We start from the raw sequence: 27,462 nt of genomic DNA on the forward strand, positions 1-27,462 counted from the left end.
CCACTGTCAGAACAGCAGAAGTTTCTTGTCTACTTTCCATCTGTACCCCTTCCACTTGCCCCAGTGACCCCATGTTCTGTTCTTCCTCTTATTTCTTCCCTCCCTTATTCTCTTTCTTAACCTCTCACTGTCCTCTGGCTCTTTTCCACTTGCAATATAAGCAAGCGTTCGCCTCTTAAAAATTGCACCTTTGACCCTACTCGGTTCTTCATATCATATCTCATTGCCTATCTCTTCTTCATTCCTAAGCTCATTGAAGGCGCTGTTTATAATTACTGTCTGGAGACCCTCTTCTGTGATTCCCTCCTATAACTCCTACACTTTGGCTTCTGTTCTTTGCTTGCAACTGCAACAACTCTCACCAAACTCCCTGATGACAAGATCTCGGAAACAGTAGTCTATCCTCATTCTTCTTGATTTGTCAGTAGTGTTTGCTGCAGTTGACCAGACTGTTCTTTAAACTTGTGTCTTCTGTTGCTCTCTGTGGCTGAGTCTTGGTAATTTTCTTCTTTCCAAGCAGTTCTGCAGCATGTTCTTCAAAGTTGTTTCCCCTTTTGGAGTCACGTGGGTGGAGGTTTTGGGGCTCTGATGTGGTTGTATTCTCTTGTGATTTTAATGCCCTATGGGTTCTTTCATACCCAAAACTAAAAGAAAAATAAAACAGCCAAATTTATCTGCAGATAACAAGCTACCTTTGTAATGAAACCTATTTCCTCGCACTTCCTCTTAATGGTTTGGAAACACACTAATGCAATTACAAAGCATCCCACTCAGCACTGCCTTAATTCTAGATATCCTGGCAAATACTCAGACCAGACACGATTATCTTCCCTCTTTCACACAGACATGCATGTTTTCTCCTTTCACATGCTGGGCTCTCTGTACCCCACTAGCAGTACTCAGCACTTGTCTGCATATGTTTCAGCTTGCATGTAGTTTTCTACAAATTAACTCAAATTGTGTCTCTTATTTCTGATAAGAATACAGCAAGACCTTTTCAAAAGGAATTCCACAGGGCTTCATCTTAGGCCCTGTGTTCTTCAACATCTTCATAAATGACTTGGACACAGGACTGGAGGGGATACTAAGTAAGTTTGCAAATGATACAAAACTGTGAGGAGCTGTCAACTCCCTCCAAAGCAGGGAGGCCCTGCAGAGAGATATTGACAAGTTAGAGGGCTGGGCAATCACCACCCATATGAAGGGAAAGGGCCAGATGCTGCACCTGGGGTGGGGCAACCCTGGATGTATGGACAGACTGGGGAATGAGATGCTGGAAAGCAGTGCCTCAGAAAGGGACCTGGTCAATGGCAAGTTGAATGTGAGTCAGCAGTGCCCTGGCAGCCAGGAGGGTCAACTGTGTCCTGGGGGACATCAGGCACAGCAGCACCAGCCAGGCAAGGGAGGGGATTGTCCCGCTCTGCTCTGCACTGGGGCAGCCTCACCTTGAATATTGTGTGCAGTTTTAGGTGTCACAATATAAGAAAAATAGTAAACTATTTGGGGGCATCCAAAGGAGGGCAAAGGCAACAAAGATGTTGAAGGGCCTTGAGGGGAAGCCGTATGAGGAGTGGCTGAGGTCACTTGGTCTGTTCAGCCTGGAGCAGACTGAGGGGAGACCCCATTGCAGTTACAGCTTCCCTGTGAGGGGAAGAGGAGGGGCAGACCCTGATGTCTTCTCTGTGGTGACCAGTGATAGGACCTGAGGGAATAGCCTGAAGTTGTGCCAGGGAAGGTATAGGTTGGATATTAGAAAAAGGTTCTTCACCCAGCGGGTTGTTGGGCACTGCAACAGGCTCCCCAGGGCAGTGGTCACAGCAGCAAGCTGACAGAGTTTGAGAAGCATTTGGACAATGCTCTCATGGTGTGACTCTTGGGGATGGTGCTGTGCAGGGCAAGGAGTTGGATTCAATGATCCTTTTGAGTCTCTTCCAGCTCAGCTTATCTTGTGATTCTGTCCTCTATTTTAGGTCATCTATTAAAAATGCTTACCCTGATATATGTCTGGAGTGCACTTTACTCCTTTATAGCTGCATTTTAAGTATTTTGCTTTCAAATTTAATGCTATCACCACATCTCTACTTTTTATTCCAACTCATTAAGTGAAAATATTAGATAAAATTCTGCCAAGCTCATTCTTGATGAACTCTACTGAAAATTTGTTCTTTCATTCTCCACAGGACTTTGTTCTCTCTCTGGTAGGAAGTTCTTTTCCTGTCAAATTCTTCAGTAATCCCTATTTTCCCCAGTTTAATATTGAATATCAGATGCCCAGATATATTACATCTACCATATTTTCCTTGTTTAAAATGTCAGTCTAGTCGCAATGGAGTAAGTATGCAGAGTTCATAATCTCAAACAGATTTGTGTATTGTAGTAGGCAGATTCCTCAGGTCACCACATACTTTCATACCCCAGCAGGCCCAGCTGAATTATGTGAGCTCAGGCAAGTTTCTGCTCGCTGGTGTGAACCACAGGGAGTATTCCATTGTTCTCTAGATACCTTTGGGCCTGCTTTTACTTTTGTTTGCCCTAGTCCATTCCAGATGTCATTCATGCCACATTATCACTACCAAATGCATGTCTTCTTGATCTGACATCTGTAGCCATTAGGAACCTGTAAAGATATGTAAGTAAAGGGAACATGTGCACATATGTACTGTACGTTTTGCATTTACTTAGTATTTAGTACTGTTCTTAATCACTTCATAAAAAGGGCTGTGGCTAATATTGAAAATAATTTCAGTAAGTGTATGCAGTCACTAGCTCTAGGCACTGTAGTATTATGTAAAAAGCAATCCTTTGGGTCTGAAGTTCTTCATGCTTAGTTTCATTTGAGAAACTGTGTATGCCTAAAAAAAATTAAGGAAATTATCCTGAATTGCTTTTGAGCTATGTGTCACTGAAAATCAGGACAGTGTTTAACTGTTAACAGTAGCTACATTTTTATCTTTATGTAGATATGAAAATTCAGAATTTTGAAATTTAAACAGTGACATCTAAATTGGGGCTGATAGTTAATGAATTCTGTGGCCAAGTTTCAAAAACCTGGTTTTCATAATGACATATAGATAATTGAAATCATGCCTAGTAGGCATCTGGATTAAAATTATGAGCAGGATGTAATGGACCCAACCACTTTGTGGAAACAAAATTCATTTCCATTTCTGTGTCAGAGCTAATCAAGCTCTTTTTAGATTTAAGGTTTTCTTCATTTTTACTGTTGCTTCTAGTGAGCCAACACTGTACCTTCACATAAGGGATGGAATATGCTCTATGCATTGAAATACGGACATTGTTTTCACAATTTTTTTTGCCTGTTACTGATCCTAATTTCACATTCTATCAATCAGTTTCTCCTTCAACTGCAAAGAAACAATACATCCTTTACTCCACGGATCTTGACTACATGCAAACTGGCATCTATTCAATCCCTTTTGCATTATGCAGTGTATAATTTTGCATTATATCCTTCAGTTTTGAGGGAAAGGGAATGATGGGAGATCGATGAAGGCTCTTGTTCTCCTATTAAGCAGTTGAGCAACCTCCCACTGGGACTGGGGCTCTGCAGACTTCTGAATCTGTTGTAAATCCTTCTACGGTCACACTTTTGATTTTGACTGGGTGTTTCTGGTTAGTTTAATCATATTCCTAATCAATTTAAGATAAGCAATTAGAAGTTTAATTAGAATTTCATGCTCTTAATTGTCCTTAAAAAGAGGAAATTTAAACTGAATTCTATTTAATAGAGCATTAGGGCTGAACAATGGAAGTTTGATTGTGGCTTTCAATTTTTGTGCTTTATGAAGCCAATAGCTGCTCAGGGACACAGTTTGGCTTCTCAGTTTCTTCTTGTTCCAAGGCATACCTAAATTACAGCTTGCAATGGAGCTATAATTCTTCTGGGGCACTGGGACAGAAATGCCAGTACAGAGAGAAAGAGTGTGAAAGCTTCCTCATTCACCACAGTTCTGATGACTTACATCCTCATCACAGTTCTGATGAGACGGTGGGGTTGTCAGAAGTAGTTTGTGTCCATGTGTTGCTCACTATGATCTGGGTAGGTAGTACAAGGAAGAAAGTAGTATCTTCCTCTAAATACCTTGTGAGGACAAGGCAAGGCAAAGTTTGAGCTGGATCTTGCAACTTCAGAAGGAAACACCAAGAAAAACAAAGTCTCCTACAACATTGTTAACTTGACTGCATTGCCAGTCCTTTACAACTTGTGACATATATTGAGCATAAGTAAAGATATAAATCGCTGTTCTGTGATCTGAAAGGAAAATTGATAAACCTTCAGTTTTCATCTGATGTAATTTTAACTTTTCATTCAAATCTTTATTCTACATTGACTGGTTTAAATATTCAAAATTATATTTAACCTATTTTTTTAATGTAACATGGATGAATACATACATATATATGTGTATATATATATATATGTATATATATAAAACAGAACATTGTGTGTTCTTTTTATTATAGGTATGTGTCCTGTGCCTTGGGATGCCCATATGAAGGAAATGTCATACCAGAAAAAGTGGCAGAAGTAAGAGTGAATTTCTGGCTTGTCTTTTTGATGAATCAAAAATACCTTTTAAAATGTCTATAAGTAATTTTCTCTAGTTAATCATGAAAAGATCTTTAATGGGTAAAATTTAAGGAAAACAAGCAAAAAACATAGCTAATGCTAAAATTTGGCATGTAACCTCACTTAACCATATACAGTCAAATGTGAGAAAAATAGCATATTTTGATTGTTATCAGTCATGAGAAAAAAATATTATGCACTATTTCCTCTAGCAAGAAGGTAAGAAATTGCTTAAGGAAATAGACTCAAGCACATATGTCAGTGAACTATGTTGTACAAGAGGGTTTCCAGCACAATTTCTTGCTTTTAAATCCATTTTGTGCTGGAATAAGCATACTGTATTGTCTTTGGGCTTCTGGTGAGGGTCATGTGATTGACACATGAACCAAAACTCATCCCCAATATGACTTCTTAAATTGCTCTACTGCCATGATGGTATAAGTTGCACCTTCCCTTCCTGCCCCTTTTTCCCATTTAGAATAAAAGATAAGGAAGAAGAAATCTTAGTCCAGCCTTTTTTTCCCAGCAGAGAGATGAGTGAAACACAAGTGTAAAGTTTTTCAGGAAAGCAAAGAGGGTATCAAAGCTTAAATGGACAGTAAAAAAAGAAAGTGGAGCGAAAATTCCAAGAGGCTTAAGGCAGAACATGCTGGCCTTCCACCTAGAGGCAGACTTGTCTTCTCTGTTACACTTAATCACATATTTCTGTTGATCGAGCAGAATATCCAAACCATTACTTTTTAATTTGCAGCACTAGCAGCTAGTCAACAATTGTCTGATATATTATGTTCGGTGTGGGTGGTTTTCAGGTCCCATTCTTCTGCATCTTCTTCTAGTATACACTCCAGATGGAATTTGTGATAATACTTCTCCCATAGCAGCCACACATACTCAGACTCTTTGAAAATAAAAAGCTAATTTGGAAGGTACTCAGTATTTCTAAATGTATTTGTTTTAATATGAAGTGAAGGTTAGAAATGACACAGCTTTAGTTAGAGCAGTGATGACATACTGCTTACCATGTCCCCCAACAGGCTTCTTTCCATGTGTTGCTTGTTTTTTACCGACTCTCCTTGCACAGAAGAGCTCCTTCTCAGTTTGCCAGTGGGATTGCTATTTAATGTTCCAGACCTGCAAACTTTTACTCACACTGCTATTTTATTTTCTATCTTCATCCTAGTAAGTGTCTTCTTGCATACCTCTATACCACCGTGGATGTGTTTATGAATAAAAGCTACCGCATTAAATTTTTTAATTCCATCCCTGATTCAGCAAGCACTGATGTACATATAGAAGTATCTGATGGGTTTTACATAAATACATCCAGAGAATCAGCATTATCAAAATTACTGGCTGAGTTGCTAAACTATTTCAGAGGGCTGCTGCTCTGGTCATCATCTTTTTGGGATGGGAGCATTTTGACCCCCTTGACTGTGCACTGCAATCAGCAGCTACAATTGAAAGGTTTAGGCAGTTTCTTCTGCAGTCAGTAACAATGACCATTTTTTTTTTTTTAAGAAAAAGATTTTTTAACTGAAGCAAAGGCAATTAGAAGAGGTGGATTGTTTCAGACTACACGCATTATTACAGATTGTTGCAGACTAAATTAATTTATGGTATATTAGATACATAACTGCTTTACACAGTTACCTAGAGTGCAAACTTCAGATGCTTTCAGACTTCTGGAATCTATCAGATATATCTGTGTGGTTCTTTATTTAAAACAAACAAAGAAACAAACAAACAGTTATCATATTCTAAAATAAATTGTATAGTCCTATTTTATTACTCTGCTGATTCTTGAAATGGAGTCACTGCTGAACCATTTATCATTTTGTGATTTGAGAATTTCAAGTTTAGGCAGATAAAGCTTGGAAGTTGTTGGAAACACTGTATAACATCCTTGAAACCAGTTGTGTAATCCATTATCTTCCTGTCATGTGCTTGGCTGTTTTTATCTTTCTGTCTGCTTATTTCTCTCCTTAGCTTCCTTTTAACCTAAAGCAGTGAATTAATTAAATTAAATATTATCCAGGACATATTCTGATCAACCTATAGAAAATGTACCTACTCTTGTTTGAATATTGTTGGATCATTAAAGTTTCCCTTACAGCACAAGAACTGCAGGTCTTTATATTGTTAGTTGCTTAAAATAATCTATGACTGGATTATGACCTTTAGTATTCAATATAAGAGTATAGTTTTTTGATATTATTTCCAGGAGTAGGACCATTCACGTGCCTAAGAGGTTGCAGTGCTGGTTCACCAATTCCCATTTTGATCAATGCCTGGTGTCAAGGCAGCGTTCTCAAGGGGAGTAGCACAAGACTCATGCATAGTAAAACTGCTCAGTGGTGCAGAAAACAGCCCTGTTCAATCAGCAAAGCTGCAAGCTCATAATCACATCCCAATTACATAGAAAAAACCAGTGTGTTCTCTTCTCCCTTCTCCCAAAAATCTACATTGAAAACTTACAAAAATATAACAGGCTGCCTTCTACTATGGTAAAATAGCAATTTCAGTACAAAAAACTCCCATTCAGCTTCCAAGTATGCTTATTCTTATTGAAATTAAATATAGATCTCTTTCTAAGGATCTCTTTAAGGTTAGATCATGACAAGTCAGTGATGATGCTCAGCTTGTTAGCAGTTTCACCCTCTCTTCTTCCATCTTTCAGAACTCTGTATTCAGGAAGCTGAAAAACCTAAGGACTGAGCATGAAAAAGAAGTTAATGCAGTATGATTTCTAGCAGTTTATATAGTCCAAGTTATAACTAAAATGCTCATCTAGAAAAAAACTCTGAATCATGAATTAAAAAGAATGGGGGGAAAATGCAGTACGCTTCTTTGCCCGGATCTTAAAGAAACACTAAGGTTTGAGGTTTAACTGGATGTAATCCACCACTAGCTGCAGATGATCCTTTTTTTTTCTTACAACAGTAGTCTAGTTAAAATGCCTGCCATGTGTTGATGATATAAAAATATGCTGTGAGATTAATCCCTTTTGCATTCCGGTGAATGTCCCTTTCTTATAACGTGTTGAATTTATGTGTATATAAACCGGGGAATCTGACTTTAAAGCACAGTTTTACCACGTTTGCAATAGTCATAGCACTTCCAAGCCTTAAACAGGATGATCCAGACTATTTGAAGTTCTTTTTCAGCTGTTCTTTGACTTAAATGAACAGTAATATTAATCCAGCACTTCCGAGACTTCTGGTGCAGCACTTTGTCAGCTTCCTCAGACATGCTCATAGCAATCCCACTGATGAAGTCCTGGAATTGTTTTAACAGCAGGCTGCAGTGCAACTGAAGATGTCTTGGAAAAGGGTTGTATTTTTTCATTTTTTTTTTCAGTTAGTTTCTAGACTGGGATTTTGTTCCAGTGGAGTGGTCTTTTGGGATCTTTCATACACAGTAGGGAATCCTAAAGGGGACAAACATATTGAGCAGCTGAAAATAAGGAAGAACCTTTCCAAATAAATCCAACAAAAATAAGATGGGGAGTTACTGCATTCAATTCCTGAAGCAATGTTTTCAGTAAAAACATGATTTTGTGCTTCTGAATGTGTTTCTCTCCATGCAAAAATTATGGAGCCAGACCTCCATTCTCAGCCATGCAAAGAACTCCTCAAAGATGTAATTCCTGAAATATTTAGGGCTCTACTTACATAAGTAAGACCTATTTGTATATGGTTTTGTTTGATATTAAGAAAAATTTTAAAATTTAAGGACTAGAGTGGTAATTAAGTTGCAGTTTTGTTTTCTTAGTATTTTAATGTTTGATTTCATGAAAAGCAAGTAAAATTAATATTTCAAGATAAGTATTGACTGCAGGATGTTAACATTTCAGTTTTCATTGATTTTTTTAAGAGCCAAGAGAAAGAAAAATCAGGCTTTTTGTTAATTATTTATTATCTTAGTTGTCTCTATGTGACATGCAAACAAAAGGACAGGTCTTTGCCATGCGCAGTACATGGACAAAACCAAACAGCTGGGAAGTCTCCAGAGAGAAGAAAATGTTAGGAAAGAGCTTGACAGAAACGTAACTCATAATGTTAAAATTTTGCTTATTTGGATTCTGTGCGAGAGTCAGAAAGCAAGTTTTTGATGGATTTGACTTGGTTGGCTATTCCACGTACAGAACACAGCAGAACTATAATTTTAGAATAAGAGGATCTGTGGGATGTTCTTCGATGGCAGTTTTCAAGAATGAATATAGGGTGTCTGATAAATAGATCCACCTCAGTAGGTCAAACCTAAAACCTGTACAGAAGTATGCCCTTTATAATGTATGTTCTTGACCCTGTTTGTACTCTTTTATCTTGACCTCTTGGTGTTTTTCTGTTTCTAATCAGGTATCTAAGAGGCTGTTCAGTATGGGCTGTTATGAAATCTCTCTGGGAGATACAATTGGTGTGGGGACACCTGGAAGTATGAAAAAATTGTTGGAAGCTGTTATGAAAGAAATTCCTTTGAGTGCTCTTGCTGTTCACTGTCATGACACGTATGGCCAAGCATTAGCCAATATCCTCACAGCCATACAGGTAACTTTGTTTCTCATTTTATATATACAGTAGTAGGATTCTTATTTTAATTCAATGTGCAATTTTAAAAGCAAAAAGGCACTCACTAAACTTTAGGAAATTATTGCTCACACATCAGATTGTCTACTGGTATTATTGCTGTTGGTTTTACCAGGAAATGTCAAACCTTATCTATTATTTACCTTCAATTCCATACAAAATCACTAAGAAACAGTGATGATTATTACATTTCACTGACATTAGATTCCAGTTTTCTTTGGAACAGCTGTATGTTTTTTTCCATTAAACTAAAACTTCAATTTTACAGGTGTGTCTAAATATAAAATTGAATAATGCATAATTACATCTTGATTTCAGATGGATAAATCTTTCCTTTGTCTGACTTTTTATTTTGGCAGAGCTCATATTATGTTATTTAGATACAATTGTGTCAACAGTATTAGTGTTATAAGCCACAAGAAGGAACAAGGAAAGTTTCAATATGGGAATCTGCAGGTATTCAGTGAAATAAGCAATGACAAAATCTGGTGAAAAAGGTTCTAACTTTTACTCACAACATTCCCTATTCACCCTTACTCACTTTTACTGTTGCAAATATGTGTGTATGTACCATGGGATAAATAAATTGCTAATTTCACAGTTAGCTTCAGTTGCAGATGCAATACCTAAAAGCATGAAAACCCCTGAGCATGGGAGGAGTTGGCCATAAAAATACTTGAAGCATTGTTTTTCAAATCCTTCCTTAAAATGATTGCTGTCATGGAACCTACTAACACTGAACAATGGCTATGCTTTGTTAACTCCAGTATTTGTTGTAAGTGATTCTTGTCTCATGTTTACCTCTTGCTCCTATCTTTTTATTTAGTTCTTAAACCAAATGTGTAAAAGCTAAAGGTATTAAAAACCTCTTAGGTACCTAATGTGCAGTTTAGGATAACTAACATGCAAATTCAAGAGAGCAAAAGACTTAAAAAGAAATTCCTATGCAACCTTCTCAGATTTCTGGGAAGCCAGGGGTGCCTGAGACCCACCAGAAAATTTCCCTCTGTGCTCAAGGTCTCCTACAGTACATGTGTAAAGGTGCAGTGGTTTTGGCTGAACTGAACTTGTCATAGAGTTTGCCAAAAGTCCTTGATGAAGCAGGCATTACACAGTCTCTCTGACTGGCTTTGTGCAAGCAGCTCCTTGGCTCATTTAAAGGAAGGTCCCCAGGCTTTTGGATCCTCAAACAGGTCCTGCACCTCACAGCATCCTCTCTTGTCTCTGGGCAAAAGAACAAGGCAGCTAGCAGTGAATTATAGCTAAGCAATACTCCTAAAACAGGACAATTGCAGGTCGGCCGTGTGGTGAAGTGCTAAAGCCAGTGGATCAGAGTGGCCAGGTCACTTCTAGTCCCTGCTGTCAGGCTTGCCTGTGCTTTCCTTTCTGCCAAAGATACAGGAATGGCAGAGCACTGGAATAAAACAAACCCCTTGTCTTCAACTCAGCTGCTGTTTCCTAAACCAAACGCTTCTCAGAAACAATTCCTTTCCCTTTCCCCTTTATGGGTCTGTGTGACCGACACTATTTCATCAAAAGTGAAATGTGTTTGGAGGGTCATAGAAATAATAGGCTACAGTTATTGTTTGAAAACAAGTTTAAAGAACATTCAGCAGACAAATTGCATTCTTCCTAAGACATCGCTGAACAACCTCGGGTTGAGTATTGTTGTACTGTATATTGTATTTCCTAAGAATTAATGAATGGCAGCTGGAAAGCCACAAATCACTCTGCACTAATTCAGGCATTGCTTCGATGGGAGATCTCCTAGGAGGGGAAAGAGCTGCTGGTGATTCAGTAAGTGATTTTTTTATACAGATCACATTGTTTCATGCAGGATTATACTGCCCAGAATATTTTCTTTCATTTGGGGCTGATCCAAGGTCATTTAGAACTGACAGGCCGTATCTGTATAAGAAATTAGCAGGGCAGTAGTCTTGCAATTTTAGTACTCAGTTTTATATGTGTTGTTTTAGCAAAAGGATAGGTAGTGAAAGATGGGAGAGAGATTAGCCAACTTTTAAAGCATAAGTAATTTTTTGAATTGCTGAAGTGAGTAATACAGATAGAAAGGAAATTCACTTTCTTTTGTGAAAAGAATCTATGTAAAAATGTGAGGAACATGAAGTGATGCTTCAGAACAAACAAGTAAACATTTAAAGTAGAAACATGACTGGCTCTTGGTTACGTGGCTTAATATAAAACTACCAGAGTGTAGAATTTACCAAAGAGACAATTCAGAAGATGGGAAGTGATGTGGAGATCTAGTTAGAGGTTATGGTATTCTGAGTAAAGTTACATGTGTGGGTTAGCTAATGTGACAAGCACATAGTGTAGCTGAAAGAAGTAGTAAAACATTTATAGGAAATTGTTACAGACCTCCAAGGAAGAGTAAAAAGATGGGTCGGGAAACTTTTTTCTGGAGAGGCCCTGGTAAGGTAGGCCACTGATCTAAGGAGATTTTAGTTTCATTGACAATTGACTCCCATTGTTCATATAGAATGGGTATGGAAGGGAAAGTTTTTAATGGAAGTGTTAAAGAACTCTTTTCCTGTAAAGCTTGTGTAGTTGCCAGAAATAGATTTGTCTGTCTTTATAACATATATTCAAACATAAGAAAGAGTATGCTAAGAAGCAAAGAGGATATTTGTCTGGCTGTGATACCTGAATAAATGAAACAATCACATGGGAGTCCCATAGAATTTTATCAAATTCAAATTGCTATCCTAATTCATTAAAATGAACTGATCCCTACAGGGATCAAATTCTAACTTAAAGAAAACAAGTATAAAACTCTAATGACTTAGAAGGACCAAGGATTTTTACTACCTTGAGTAATCATTTTCACCTTATTGTACACAATGAGATGAATGAGAGCGATTACTTGCCAAATGAAACTAGTTTTTATTAATTCTTTCTTTTTACAGAAAACATGAATTTTGAAATAAAATCCTTACTTAGTACCAGAAACAGAATTTAGCAAGCCTTTAATTAAAGTTTCAAGGTTCAGACTGCAAAATCCAGATTTGTGATTACAGGTTTTTATTTCAAACATTATAATATATCCCCTTATAGAGAGTTTAAAATATTTAATAATATTTTATGAATTTCTTTAAGATGCTTGAATTTTAAAGATGAAATAAACTTAAAAGAAGAACAATTCCAAGTAAGACTGGCTGACTTCTTACCTCTTCCCCACATCACTTAACTAAATTGATTCTAGCCTCTTGGTGTATGCTGGAGACACTAACTAAACTGCATATTTTTGTGCATCCAGTTTACTTATGTAGTAAAATCTAGGTTCACTCAAAGCCACTCAGTTTTGGTCTGGCTGTTTTAACTGCCAGAACCAGGAGAGGAATCTGAGCATAGGTGCTGAAGTTCATGGTTTATTAATTTACAAGCATCATTTTGTTAGAGGAATAGAGTTCTCAACAGCCAGCAGCACAAAATGGTAGAGCCTAAGTTAAGTGACTAAAAAACCCCTGTGTTTAAAATTCCCTCCTCTGTGATTTACGTGAATTTCCATGGAAAACATGAGATAAATTTTCCACCCAAAACCATCTCCTAGATGTAGCTGTCCATCTTGTCCTTTTTATTTTTCAAATACAGGATTTGGTTTTTATGGCTATTGAACTTGCTTGAAGTCACAAGCTGTCACGACCTCTTTCAGGGGCAGGTTAGAGGCCAGCTTGTTGCTGAGATTTCTTGTCCAGGAGCTGCTTTCTACTAAGGATCCTCAGCACAGGCTCCCTCTCCTTCATTTGGCAGTGGCTTTAAACCTGAAGCTCTAGTGCTTGGCCCTGGTCCAAGCTACTCTGCAGTAGCACTGCAATTGCACTTGTACCCAGTCTTGTACCTCCCTGATTCTCATTCTCATCCTCATCCTCACCTGCTGGCTTGACTTATTGGCTTACCCTCAGACCTGGCTGATCTTGTCTGATCCTGGTTATTGTCTCCAGACCTGATTCCGATATTGAATCTCTGACTCAATTTCCTGGCTTTGTTTTTCTGGTGATGTTGCCACCACTGCCTACCTGGCTGTGACTCTTGGCCCCTTGCTTGCCTTCTTTTATGGAGTAGTCTGTCCTTGCTGCTGTTTAAGACAGTCAAGTCTTTAGAGAAGGGACTGGCAACCAATAACTTGAGCTTTAAAGATGACTTTTAATGGCGGGTAGTGGAGTGGGTGCTGAGAGTTGGGGGGTCTCATGTGCTTGGAGCTCAGCTGGAGGCTTTGTCTTGCAGAGGCAAGATATTCATACTCCGTTAAATTTAGAAAGCATTTTGTGGTGTCTGGGTGTACACAAAGCCCTAACAGTTCTCCAGTGGCAGCTCTGTTGGTAAAAAAAGACTCAAGAAAGCCTGAGAAATTGGTGTTGGTGTCTGACAGCATTTAAACATCTCTTTCAGATGCCAGATTACGTTTGCGGACATTTTCCTCTTAAGTTTTCAGACTTGCATTTCTGTGACTGACGAAAGAATATACCTGTAATGCCCATAATGATGAACTTCCAAATAAAAATATCATCTTTAAGAACATTTCTCTATTAGAAAATTCACTTAACATTTGTATCCTGCAGTCAGTTCTTTCACATTTGATTTGTCTGGCATATTTTAGTAGATACCTTACAAGGATGAGGACTCATCCTAGCTTATGCCAGTGAATGACTAGTAGTTACAGCTAGAAGCCAAGCAAGTTAGAGAAGCTAAATAAAATAGAGAAATGATAAAATAAAATAATGGTAAAATGGCACGAAGGTATGGATAGAAGTGGTGGAAGGCTGAAAGGGAAAAAGGCAAATGCATGTGTATAGTAAATCCAGATAAATTGTTTCAGGGTTTCTGTTGGTGATTTATTACCTTTTTACTGAATTACACATACAAACGTGTGCAGTCACTGTTTAATCTCTTGATATAAAAAGAAGCAACAGGATAATTTTCTTGAAGTACAGTTTTACAAAACTATGTTGTAAAAAGTTATAAGTGCAATTCCTTTAGTTGAGTTTTCATGAGATTTATGTACTGGTCAAGAAAGAAAAAAAACCCCGAACAATACTGTATTATTCTTTATTTGTAAGCAATGCTCTTTTTTTATTTCCCTGGAAAGCACAATCATCCAGAGCTATAGTGCAGTACAATGAATTCTCACTTCTGTTTCAAGGAAAAGAAGATAGATAAGCAACTATGAAAACGTGTGAAGCCTTGCTTGTACTCATTGTGCTAGGAATTTCTCCTATAACAGTGCATACAAACTTTTTAGCTGAGGAAGCTAGTCCAGCCATATTTGTCTGTTGCACATATCAAAAAATACTAGTTTTGGGGAGTTCTATAATAACTGACAAAATGAACTTGTAGGTATTGATCTGCCAAAATTCTTGCTTCAATAATGCATTAAATGATACTAGTATTTTGGGGTTTTCTCAGCAGTGTGCTGGGACACTCACTACCTGGCAATTAAATTATTCATATCTGATCTAAATTTTAACAGAACAAAGAATAGTCATGACAGTTCAGTTAAAATTTCAACACTGTCTTACAGACTATTTTTCTAAGCTAATAGGGAGGTACTGTATGGAATTAAGGAGGTACAGGAGACAGGAGGCATAGCATCTTGGCTTGGCTTTTTCTTTTTTTTTTACTTTATTTGTAAAACAGAAATAAGGCTTATCTCTTAGTTTGTGAAATGCTAGAAAAAAAACAGAGGAAGATCATCAGACCAGTACAAATAGTTTTTATGAAGATTTAAAACTAATTTTTGAAATTGGAATTTAAAAACAGAATAGATTTCAAGTTTTGTGTAGAATGTAATTTTTAGATTAAAAAACCTAGGGTATCTGAGTAAGCAAATGATCAAAATACATACATGCCTAATCAAATTATCTGAGTGCTGTAACCTTCCATTTCTTTTACCCTGCACAACTTGGCACTCTGAAGACATTATGTAGCACAATGTGAACATAGGAGAGACTTGCCATATGAAGCATGCACATATTTGGGAATATTGAAAAAAATTAATATTTTTGAGGAAAAGCATAGAAATGGAAAGGCTTCAGCACACCTCAAAAATTTGCTTTTCTCTGCTGTTTACAAATATATGCCAGGAAGCTGCAGAAGACTTATCAAAGATCTCCAGAAACTAATTTCAAGGTTCAGATAGGGAAACATTACAAAAAAATTCAGCTTGACTGAGAATAGCTGTACAGAATTCAGGAAGGGCTGGTCATCCTTCAGTATTTTGCTGGAATTCTTTGAGGCAATCACTGCCAAAGAAGACAAAGATGTACAATGGCCATCATATGCTTTGATTTTTCAGAAAACAATTTGAAGTGTTCAGCACTGGAAGTTAATATTAAGGTGTGGAGGCATGTAATAAGTGGAAAGTTGGCTAAATGGCAGGAAACAAATGGAATTATGAAATGGAATTTCTTTAAGCTGGAAAGCACCCATCAGCAGGGTTGTGGATATATTGTTTTGTGGGTCCTAGGTTTTCCTGCTTAAATGAATACTTTGCAATACCATAATTCTCATGTTAAGGGCAATTGTTTTAACTTGTAGAAATTAAATTTTTTCAAAGTTCAAATTTCCATTGTGAGAAACAGGATAGATAGCACAATTTGTAAGTGGAAATCTGTGTAATATTCTAAAACATGCAAAAGAAAATGTTTGAGATCAAACATAAGAGAATGGGAATACACATAATTTTAGGTAATGCAAGAAACTTTATTACAACATGCATGTTCTTTTAAATAAGGGTATTCCTAGATTTCTACTTTTGGATTTTTATAAGAATTAAATTATCCTGGGAACTTACTAGGTATTTTCTGGATTTGAAAGTACAAACAGTACTTCTGAATTATTTTTTAGCAAACTAGGAGAAGTGTTGGCAGTAAAATAAAATTCTTTAGAAAACATCAATTTGCCTTTTTTTTTTCTGTTTCCTTTTATTCTCCCTTCCCTGTGGAAATGACATAGCACTTAGCTAAAGCTAGCACTTAAAAAAGCAGATGTTGGAGACAAAAAAGTACGTGATATTAGGAAAGAACGTGAGTAGAACTGTTTGAGATTGAAAGCTAACAAGACAGGTGAATAAGACTATTTGAAAGCAGGTAAGTTGGGGGGGAAATGGCAGGTGAATTATGAAAAAGTACCAGGCTGCAAAGTACACATTTTCTTCCTCTGAAGAGAACTTAAAAAGAGGGTGTCTACTTTGAGAAAGTAGAAAAAAACTTACCTTTGATCGAATAATATTGCTACTGTGAGCAGTCAGCTAGTTACTATTGTAAGTGAAAAAATGTACTGCACAAATGAATAAATCAGACCTACATATGGGAAGAAAATGAAAACATAGGTGTTCGTGCTCAAAATCTGACAGATGTTTTCCAGTATTTTGTCTCTCTCCTCTTTTTTTTTTAAATACATACTGGTTTTATGTTGTTGCCTGTAATATCAGCAAGATAAGAAATCAAGCAAATGAACAGGCAGCTCTACTCCTGCTCTTTTCTCAGATCAGTACAAAAGAATTAGCAACCCTAGTTTTACTCTTCTCTCAGATCAGTACAAAAGAATTAGAAACTGTATTTTTATTGCTTTCTGCTGCTTTTTGCAGAATGTGCATAGTATGCAATTTCTGACCAGCTGAATGTTTTTGACCCCTATCTTTATGCTGCAGAAAAACTTGACAGTCTGAGAGTCCACAAATAAATTAATCATTACTATTATTCTAACTGTTACAGTATAATTGGGGAAGAAATTAAATGGTAGGCTTTGTTTTAAGATTCTTATCGTTTGAACATTTTAGGATAGGAAGGGGAATATATTTGTTATTGTATATTGAAATAGCAGTGAGAGTTCCTGAGGCAAAGATTTGTTTACATGCATATACCAGTAGGTATTCTGTATGTATGATTTTTTGGTGGGTTTTGGTTTTTATTTGAAATGAAACTTACCATACTATAAAGGATTAACATATAAGAGAAATCTACATTGTTTTAGCTGCCTGTAATATGCTGACTGGATTCCAGAAGCTTTCAGCCCTAGTTACTGAACCAACAAACCTCAAGTCTAAGTCTGTTTCAGGATACTAATCAAAGAGATCCTTCATCCAGTATAGATTAGTCTCATCTTCAAATTACCTCGCTAGAGCTGACTTGGGACAGTAGACACGACTTCCCTTTGGCTTACAATTGAACCTCAACTGTCTTCTAAAATATTTTTAAACATTTGATTTTCACATGCAAATCTATGCATCTTTCTTTATATCTCTGAAAATTCATACATACTTATCACTCTATGTCTAAATGGAATTTGAATGGAAAATCATTGTAGCAACTATGCAAATAAAATTTGAAGTGGTTTTTGTTTTCTGTCTTAAAAGCAAAGATCATTTCTGTACAAACATTATTGAAACTGTGTATTTATAAAAAAAAAATATAATTGGGCCCAAATATTTTTAGCTCTTTTTCTGTGCTGGTGTCCTCCTTGCATGCTTCTACTTTTTTTTTCTTGGAATGCTGTTTTATTATGTCTATCCTAATTACATCTTAAATTATTTAATTTCTGAGTTTCCCATCCTGTAAGTGGCATTCATTTGTACATTTTATTCTTCAGTGTCAGTGGTACATTCCAATTAAGGCTTCATGATAATTTTCTGATTCATTAGATCTAGAATCATTAATACCATACTGATTTGGTTGATCAGTACCTAAAATACATTTCTAATATTGTTTTCATTGCTATGCATCTTTATCCTCTTGCGAATGCACTTCTTCCTATGCAAAAATAAAGATTCAGAGAATTTGTTTTAAATGATTCTCTGGTCTTCATCAGATTCTGTTCTGGTGCATCTTTAGTTGTCATATCTGGAACTACAGTTTGCAAAAGGGAAAGGAAGAAGCTTGCAAAATAGTGCTTGCAAACAAGGCTCACACAAAATAGCATAGAATATAATTTAGATACAAAATTAGCAGATTATAGGTGCTTTTTAGGGTAATACTCCACACAGCCTGTTAGTGTCTACCTCCCCTTCAATTTGTTCTCCTTTGTAATGCCTTTTTGCCATTCTTTGTCTCTGTCAGTGCTTAAGCAGAGTAAATATCCTGCTGGCAGCCCACTGGCAAGAGGAAAGAATGACATGAACAGATACCATGCTCCTGCATTCACCTAATCCTAATGTTTTCCCTGGCACTTATGTTAATTTTTTTTCTCCCTTTCACTATTTTCCTAGTCATTGTTTGATAGTTGTAAGTCCACATGGCCTGAGCAATAGTCTTTTTACAGACCTCCTTTTATCATCCCAACTGTGTCTTGTTTAACTTGACTATTTAAATGGCTAAGAGTCAGCAACATCCAGTTCTGAAGTGGATTGGGCAGTAATCCAGGTCTTTTTGTTAGAGACAGACATTCATCTCTTTGGACTAGAAACAAATTACTTCCAAATGCTGGAAATGTAAGAAGCCTTAAAAAAAAAAAATAAAAGGGTTTCAGGTGTTTATAGAACAAATTAGTATAAAATAGTTTTCAAAATGCTAAGCCGCATTTAAAATAAATATTTAGTACTTTTAGAAGCTGTGAAAATACAGCACTAAAAACCTGAAATCACTATCTTTAGCATGCTTAAAAAGTATTGTTAGGGCCCGCTGGTGTCAAATTCCTCATGTATATTTCTGTTGTGCCTTGGATTGCATGCATAAAAAGTAGTATTTTGGGGTGTTTTTTTGCGTGATCGATAGTCACTGGCTGTAGGTTTAATGAGATGACTTCCTGCAGCAATCAGAAATTGAACTGATAACTGTTATTTTACAACAGTGTTTGATTCAATTCCTAAAAATCAACGTCTTGATTATCTAGATGATTGGAAAATAAAGACTTTTCATTGGTCTGAAGATTGTTTCTTGTGCCTTATTCAGCATTACATAAGCACTCTCTCATTCACAGAAAGACAAGCTAGTTCTCCACAATTGTTACTTGTCCCTTTCAGTTTTATGGTGTCTTGCTTGTCTCTTCCACACCTTCCAACTTCCACAACAAATGAAATGGGATTTCCACAAATAAGTGTGCTACACAACTGGCTCATCTCAGAACCCATCCTTGCAAGCCCATCCTATACTTCCTTCTCAGCACCTCTGCCATAACATGCATTTCTTCCTCAATTGCTATCTCATCAGCAGCCATGGTAATTTTAGAGATGAGGTTGTATGTCTGAATAGGGTTTGCATTCCTACAGTTGCTGTGTCACTCCTTTAAAATGTTGCCATGCTCAGCACTTTCTGGCCTCTCTGGCACTATAGCCAATTGCTTTGTAAAGCTTGCATCCTGAAAATCAAACTCTTACCCTCCAAAAGTCCAGACTGACAACTGTGGATGATCCCTAAATGGTGCTAGTTCCCAGACTGTGCCAGAAATTGCTTGGTGGAGCTCTGTCTGCCCCAAGGCAAATCTGTGCCAAGGATTGTGCAAGAGTTACACACAGTGGACAATTGAAATCCAGTCCTGATGCCATTTAGGTTTTTGGTCATATATATAGCCACAAAAGAGAACAACTTCCTGTGCATTAGCCCCACAAAAGAGAGATTTTTGCTGTCGTTCCTAGTAGCATTTGTGGTGTTCCACAAATGGCATTCCATAATGATATTAAAGGATGTCTCTGGACATGAGATTTCAGAGGGTCTGGTCAGCTCTGAGTGTGCTGCTGATGTCCCTGGGGATTTGAGCTTGCATGCTGGACACTAAAAAGGTATGTGGAGCAGTGACAGAAATAACATACAATATTTCAACATAATTTTAAAAAGAATAGTGAAAGAAAAATTTCAAAAGTGTGGTGAAGATACAATTAAGTACCTTTAAAACCAGGTTTTTTCACAATTTAATTCCTCATTTAATTTACATGGTATTTTGAAAATTAATTATTTCTATAAGACTTGCTTGACTTGTTTTTAGAAATTCTCCCTATAATCATATTGTACTTTAATCTGTACACATCAGGTAGAAGAAGATAAATGGCTTTTAGACATATTTATTTTTCTGCTTAATGGGAATGACTCCCTCTCCCTTTTTACCCTAAAGTAGTTTTTCTTCAAAGTTTAATAGTAACTGTAAAAAAAAGCCAGAATCACTACAATGCTTCCCTCCTGGAAATTATTGTTTTCATGACCTTTCATTATTTGCGAGTGTGTGTATTCTAGATTTTTCCTGAAAAAGAGGATATTGCATGGAACCTGAATTTCAGACCTAGGCAAGGATCAGAGTAGTTTGCTATGGCAGGAACAGACTTGGGAAATGACAAATCCCAGGGTCTTCAGTAGGGAAGTGTAGTGTTTACAGGATGATGCTTCCTTCCTTTTTGGGCAGCTCTACAGACAGCTGTGCTGAGGGGGTGTAAGCCTCTGGCCATTCTTGCATATTTACAGCTCCTCAGAAGGAATTTTATTATCATCTAGCAAACAATGGAGGAGGGAGAGTTACTTCCTATACTGAAATGCATCAAGTGGCTTTAAACAAGATCTTAGGGTGTTTTCTAAGGTAAACTAAACAGCGGAAAATCTGTAGATAACTCTGACCAGGCTGGAGTTCTGAACTCACTCCAAATGAGTGTGTTGGGTGGATCTTTGTAGCTTGGGAGAACAAGTGAGCATTTGCATAAGTTGAAGATGACTCTTCAGCTAAGACAGAAACCAAAGCTGATGTAGTACTTAAAGTATGACAATCATTTTTTCTTTCTGTGCTGTGAAGAAGCAACACTGAAACAGTCTCCTGAGGCAGATAATTTGTCATTTATCTTTTTTTTTCTTTTGAAATGTTGCACTATGAATTGAAACAGCCAGACATTCAGAAATAAAAACTTTTTACTGATTTTTAAACATAAATGAATGATAGTGTTATACACATTGTATTTTTGCCAGCTTTCATGTTTGTCTGTTTACTTTTTTTCTCCTTTGTTGTGTAGTGCAAGTGATATGTGGTAAGATTGCCAGAGGCAAATGATGTGATTTGCTTCACATAGTCCATTCAAATGCATAAATACTTATAGAAAGAAAGATTTTTTTTTCTCTGATCAATATTCATAGCAATTAAATTTTGCTTGCACTAAAAGTTGCAACAATAGGCAAGAATTTTTAATTTGATGTAGTATCTTTTCCTCTAAAGAATAAACCAAGTAAACAAGATAAAAGAAGATTTAGCAAAATAACATGCATCTGTAGCAAAAGATAAGATGCTAAGTTGAATGTCTTTTTAATAAAAGAAGTGTTGTGGCTCTACTGCTGGCAGATACATTGGACAGACAATTGCAAATGTGTTTTTATAAAAAGGAACTTTCATCAGAATAAGAGAAAAATATTTGCACAACATTTTACATTTTTTGGTTCCCCTCCTTAATGCTACCATTTAATTAGTCAATGCATTTGAAGGGAAGATTCTTATGGAGGCAGTGTAACATGCTAAGGTACTGTAATGTGATGAACATTATAAAATTGATTCAGCTATAATGGAACAGTAGAAGATGAGAAACTATCACACATTTTAAAAAAATGTTTCTTGCATTATAATGAAAGTTGTGATGAAAATTTTATTTTAAGTAAAGATTCACTCTGCCTCGGGTAGCTAAAAAATGCCCTTTTTGATTGCATCTTCTTTGCCCATGTTACTGTAATTATTAACTGTATATTCCCATCCTGGAATTCTACTCAAGACACTGTATTTTGCACAAAATGTAAAGTGCTACTTCCTTGAAATTATACAGATGAATGACTAAAACATGTATTTCATAGCTGTTAAAGGGTTTTTTTTTTCCTTGGTTCTGAATCTTTGCAGTAGGTGCTGGATTTTCCAACAAGACCTTAGTGGTCCCATTTGTTAAATACATTTGTCTGAGTCTTGAATCAAATAAGGATGTGCACAGCCATTTGCAAGTTCACAGGCTATTTAGCGAGAATGAATTTTAAGAAAAAAATGCCAAAAGAAGTAAATTTTTTTCTTGTTAAAAAATAAATATAAAGGGAATAATCAAATTGCAAGGAAGCAGAAATATCTAGTACTTTATTATACCATCATGTTTACAAACGTTCTTCGTAATATTGCCATGACTTTTGCTTAACTAATTGGGAAACTAGCCTTTAGTTTCTCTAGAGAATGAGGTGTACAAGAACGAATACATTTGGTTTTGGTTTTGGGTTTTGTTTTATGGTATTTGATGGTGGTGTATTTTTTTACCCTTGCAATGATTTTCATAACACCAATACCGGTAAAAAAAACCAAAAAGAAGTAGGATAGCTGCTGTAAATATTTTGTAAAATGTCCATCTGAAGCCCCTCAACCTCTAATAATTAGAAGCCATGCTGTGGAGATTGACAGGGTAAATTTCCAGTTAATGTTTACACAACAAAACATATGCCCAGTACAATATCCTACACTGATGTTAGTGAAACCAGAGTCCGGAAATGTACAGTGGAAACAAGATGTGGTACTTTTCTTGTGCCAACATAAACAGCAATTACAGCACAGTGTGAGAGAAGTCATAAGAAATACTACTGCATATCAGTAGTTCAACAAAGTCAGCACTTTTGTGTAATTGCAGGGGAAAAGGGCTGAAAAACATTGCAGATCTCAGCAAGAAATGGCCCTTTATACTTTTAAACTGATCCTTGATAAAACAATGCCGGGGTCATGAGAAGGCTACTCTGCCAATTTTGCTTCACTGTGGGATCCATTGACATCTGGCTGAGCTGCGGAAGCTGGAAAACTTCTTTAATATTCTCTTGACAGTAAAGTGGACATGTGGAAAACATTCTAATCTGTTAATCTTTGGTGCTCCTGAAGAAAAAGGACATTTGGCTTTATACTTTGTGATGATAAATATTGTCTCCAGTCTAGCTGTAAATAAGTTAAAAGTATTTGAATGGAGGATGCAGTTCTTATTTTCCATATATGGGAGAAGATGGATGTGCACCTGTGCAATCCAGATGATGTAACAGATGCCAGGAGTTTTTTTTCTCAGTTTACCATACATCTTGGAAATCCAGTTTTCTTTGTGCTGAGTATGGTTTGTCAATGAATACTGGCGAGCAGAGTCTCTGAATCTCTGTATATCCTACATACTAAAGTAGAATAAAGTATTGTTTCACTCAGGGGATTCTGAAAATAGAATTAAGAGAGATTTGAAATAGTAGTTAAGTCTGAATAAAAAGTTCAGGTTTTATTTAACATCATGAACTGTACAAGCTATTTTTGGTTGACTCTAATATGGAGTGATAGTGAATGATGGAGATATATATCTGTTCAGCTTGAGTAGGATGCACAATTGTTCATTTTTGTTGTGAGATTTATCTCCAGAAATGACAAAAGGAGTCTCTTGCATTAGAAAATAACTGCTATAAAATATATTATGTATTCCAAGTACAAAAAATCTATTCTGTACATTAAAATCAATTTCAAAAGATACTATGGATTATGTAAAGACCAAACAAGAATTCAAAATTCTACATATCCTTGTAGTACATTCTAAAATAATCTCAAAATTTGTAACAATGCATGAAGATAGCACTTTTCTACACTTGATGAAAGTTAGATTTCCCAGTTCTAAGTAACAAATTATATCATTGTAGCACATGCACTCTGTTGAAGATTTGTGACTTCTTTTAGAAAACTTTATCTTCTTTTTAAAAATAAGTAGCTTCAGGAATTAACAGAGCTCTTTCTTTTTAATTTCCCCCCTGTCCTCAGAAATAAAACCCATAACAATAGTTAAACCTGAAAACAGACTTTTGTTCTCTGATACAGGCAGATCCCTTTCTTTCTGCCCATTTATTAATGAACTCTGTTATTTCATTGATTGTTATTGAGATCTACAATATCTATGAACTCGAATTGCAGGTTAGAAATAATAATAATGATGATGATGATGACACAGACTTGAAGTCCATACCTTTGCTCAAGCAAGTCCCCAGTGAAGAATAATTTCAGCAAATTAAGAATTGATGCAAACCACTTTTGTGCAGTTGAGGCATTTCTTGGTCTGTATAAAATGTCATACTCTTCTAACAAGTTGAACTTTGTTGCTAGGAATTTATATCTTGCTTTTATAATCTCCTTGCCTAAAGAGATTGAAAGTGCATCAAAACCAGCTTGAAAATTGAAGGGCTAAAGGTGAGGTAAGTTAGTGATGGGCTTGACTTCTCTGGGATGTCCACAGAAATCAACACCTTCCTGGGGTTTCTGAAATAGCTCAAAACTTAAGCTCAGCAAGCTCTTCCATTTAGTTGCACAGCACAGTTTGGGTCTCAAATGAGAAAAAGTCTATAGACAGAGTTCTGTGGTTCACTGTCTGGATGTCTCACATTACCCAATAGTTAAAAGTATTTATTTAGAAGGAAGGTGAGGAAAAACCTGAGCCCCAGGTAGGATAGTACCACTGCTTGATTACTGTATGTATCTGTGTCTGGATGCATATGTGGGGGTTCTTACCTCCACTGTTGAATCTTGAGTCTTAGAAATCTCAATTTCTAAGTCTGCTGTATCTTTCTGGGATGGTTATTGAGATGGAAGGAAAAAAGTTTGCCTGTGGCCTAGATATTTTTCCTGTTGTATAGGTGAAATTGGAAGGAAAATGTTATAATAGCTACAATAGTAACCTGAGCAGCTATCTGGAAAGCATAGGTGCTGACATCAGAGGAAAAGCCTCAGAAACATGAGGTAAATTCTAATGTGCAACAGATAATTTAAGGCATCGTTACTGCCATCATGTTTGGGATAGTAGCCAAAACCTTCAGCAGACGTTCTGGTATGTGGCAGAGACAAGGGACTTACCAACCCCTCTCTTGTTTTCTATATCATCTCATCCAGAAGCAGAAGGTATAGGTCTATTTGACAAGGTGTGAGTGGGAACAGTACTAAAAATCACTAATATTTGAAAAGATCTTCTCAGTCTAAATGTGGAAGCTTGGTATACACTTGAGATGGGAAGCACTGGGTGAAACTCATTTAGTTGTGGAAGAAAATGTCCTTGTAGTAGAAATAATGGACATCAGTCTTAGCATCCAGCAACTTAAATTGAGGTCTCACCTTTAGTCTGCCTTATATGTCCTTGGAGAAAGCTAAACAGAAGAAGACAGAGAAGAGGTTGATCTTAGTGTACATTTTCAGACACCCAAAGAATCCATTAGAATTCCTGATGTCATGCTGAGGTCCCTCCACCTATGTTGGTCCATTGAGCTTTCCCAGCTCCAAGCCAAGGAGCCAGCAGTGGTTTTCAGACTGTGAAGATTGGTACGGATGATCACCCTCAGACCTGACACTTCTGTAGGACTCCACAGTACATCTCGAGATGAGCCCTTGGGACATGCAGGAGCTCCCCGTTTTTGCTGAGTGGCAGGTGGGTGTGGTTTCAGAGATAATGTGAAAGAGTAGAATCAAAGTCAAAACAAAGTGGTTTTCATGGATGGGTGATGTTCCTGACTCTAGGGGAGGCAGGCGCTGCTGTGTGATGGCTCAGGCTGAATTGAAGTCAGATGGGATTTTAAATGCTGTTAACCATTTTTTTCCTTTAGATACCCTGATGCTGATACAATATCATGCTACTGTGGAATGAAAATAGTTCTGCTCTACTTCCTCTCTGTTTTTATAAATGTTGTCTTTGCTATGAATTTATTTTAAAGCAATAGATGTCTTCTGCCACCCATTTCTTTTGTTTGCTCTCATTGGTACAACGTGGTGTCCACTGCCACTTAGTGCATAATGCTGCAAGTGTTCTGGTTATATAAGTGACGGAAATTACACCTTCACGAACAATTTGGTCACCCAGCTTAAGCTGAAGAGTGACTCAACACAAATTGGTCTTTCAGTAACTAGAAGGGTTGGGAGTTGGCAGAAGCTAACAAGGACAAAAAACCCAGATCGAAAGAACTTGTAGTTTCTTTCTTAAGTACAGATACCAGTAAAAGGGGTACGTAAGATAGATTAACTTCATTATGTGTTCCCTGAATATAGGAAAAAGGGGCCTTTTCAAATACTGTGACGTTTGGGTCAGATTTGCCATTTTCATTGATAGATTCACGTTTCACATTTGCCACATGCACTTCAAATACTAGACCTTCCAAATCAGTGCCTTTCCCTGAGTAGCACTCTGCCCTTTTCAGTATTGTAGCTCACAGAGAAGTGCACTGTCTGCAGCCTGCATCTCAAACATTGATTTTTACCTGCTCTGTCATTCATTCGACTAATTCTCAGCTGATGTCCCATATTATGATAATTCAGCCATTTTATTTTAGTGGGCATGTGTCTACTCAGCTTGTTCTCTGTGAGCCATCCATGGAAGTAAGTGGATATTTGCTTCTTTCTTCGTTGGACCTTGACTGTCAGCAGCTCCAAACATTCTCTGTCCAGTCTCAGCTAAACTTGCCTCTCCCAAAGCTACCCTCAGTAACTTTAACATGGAGTTAAGTAGTCATTTATCTCCCCTGTCCATTCAAAGCCCTCTGTTTATTTTCCAGTTTACTTTTACTCATTTAGACTGGCATGTAGCATATGAGAAAAACCTTGTTACCTGACTACATGTAGAGCACAAGCAATCTGGCACAGCTGTTGCGCTTCTGGACTAGACAGCCTACCTCAAAGCTCCCCTTTGCCTTTTCTGTCTAGTTCCCCCTTTCCCTCCAGATCTCAAGATTATTATTTTCTCTGCTCTATTTCATTCATCTTCTGACTGTGTCCAAACTTTTGTCGAAAGAACAAGTATCTCATGTTTATAGGTCAGCTTATTTTATGACATAGTAAGCAGATAAACTGTTGAACCATCACAGGTTTGCTTGAGAGCAGCAACTTCTGCTGAAAGGCATCTGGGGCAGTAGCTACTTACTTTGAGTCAGCAGCAGCATCTGGCAATACCCCGGCTTGCCTGGGGAGGGAGGGAAGGGAGACTGGAAAGTCACTTACTGTTTTGATGATCATTGCATCTCCATGGGTTCCAACAAGACCTTGGCATGCCTCCTGCTCCCCCTGCAGCTTTGTGATCCTTAGCAAGGGAGAGCTCGAGTTGTGCACAGCCCCACACCAGCAACCCCCAGTGTTTTTTAAATAAAAGAATGCACATATTCCTGAAAGGAGCACAATAAGCCTGCAAAGGCAGTAAGAAAAATCATTTGTGACCATCTGTTTTACAATATTAATTGTGTTATGGCATAGGATTTTTATTAGCTTTCCAAAATCTCAAAACCACTGTTGTGTTGAATGGAATTGATTCGCCCTAAACATACATGTATGTTCTCTGAAGAACTGGATCTGCAACACAGATCTCAC

The 27,462-nt window shown here is 37.1% G+C and overlaps 1 protein-coding gene across 3 annotated transcripts in view; it reads left to right on the forward strand.

Annotated features, from left to right (window-relative positions):
- Window positions 1–27,462, forward strand: part of HMGCLL1 (3-hydroxy-3-methylglutaryl-CoA lyase like 1) — a 79,048-nt gene that overhangs the window by 38,333 nt on the left and 13,253 nt on the right. For all 3 annotated transcript variants that reach the window (XM_069011413.1, XM_069011414.1, XM_069011415.1), the window contains exons 6-7: window positions 4,486–4,549; window positions 8,950–9,138. In XM_069011413.1, the coding sequence (XP_068867514.1) occupies window positions 4,486–4,549; window positions 8,950–9,138 (253 nt within the window). The remainder of the gene's footprint in view (window positions 1–4,485; window positions 4,550–8,949; window positions 9,139–27,462) is intronic.

The sequence above is a fragment of the Aphelocoma coerulescens genome, chromosome 3 (genome assembly GCF_041296385.1).
Source record: "Aphelocoma coerulescens isolate FSJ_1873_10779 chromosome 3, UR_Acoe_1.0, whole genome shotgun sequence".
NCBI lineage: Eukaryota > Metazoa > Chordata > Aves > Passeriformes > Corvidae > Aphelocoma > Aphelocoma coerulescens.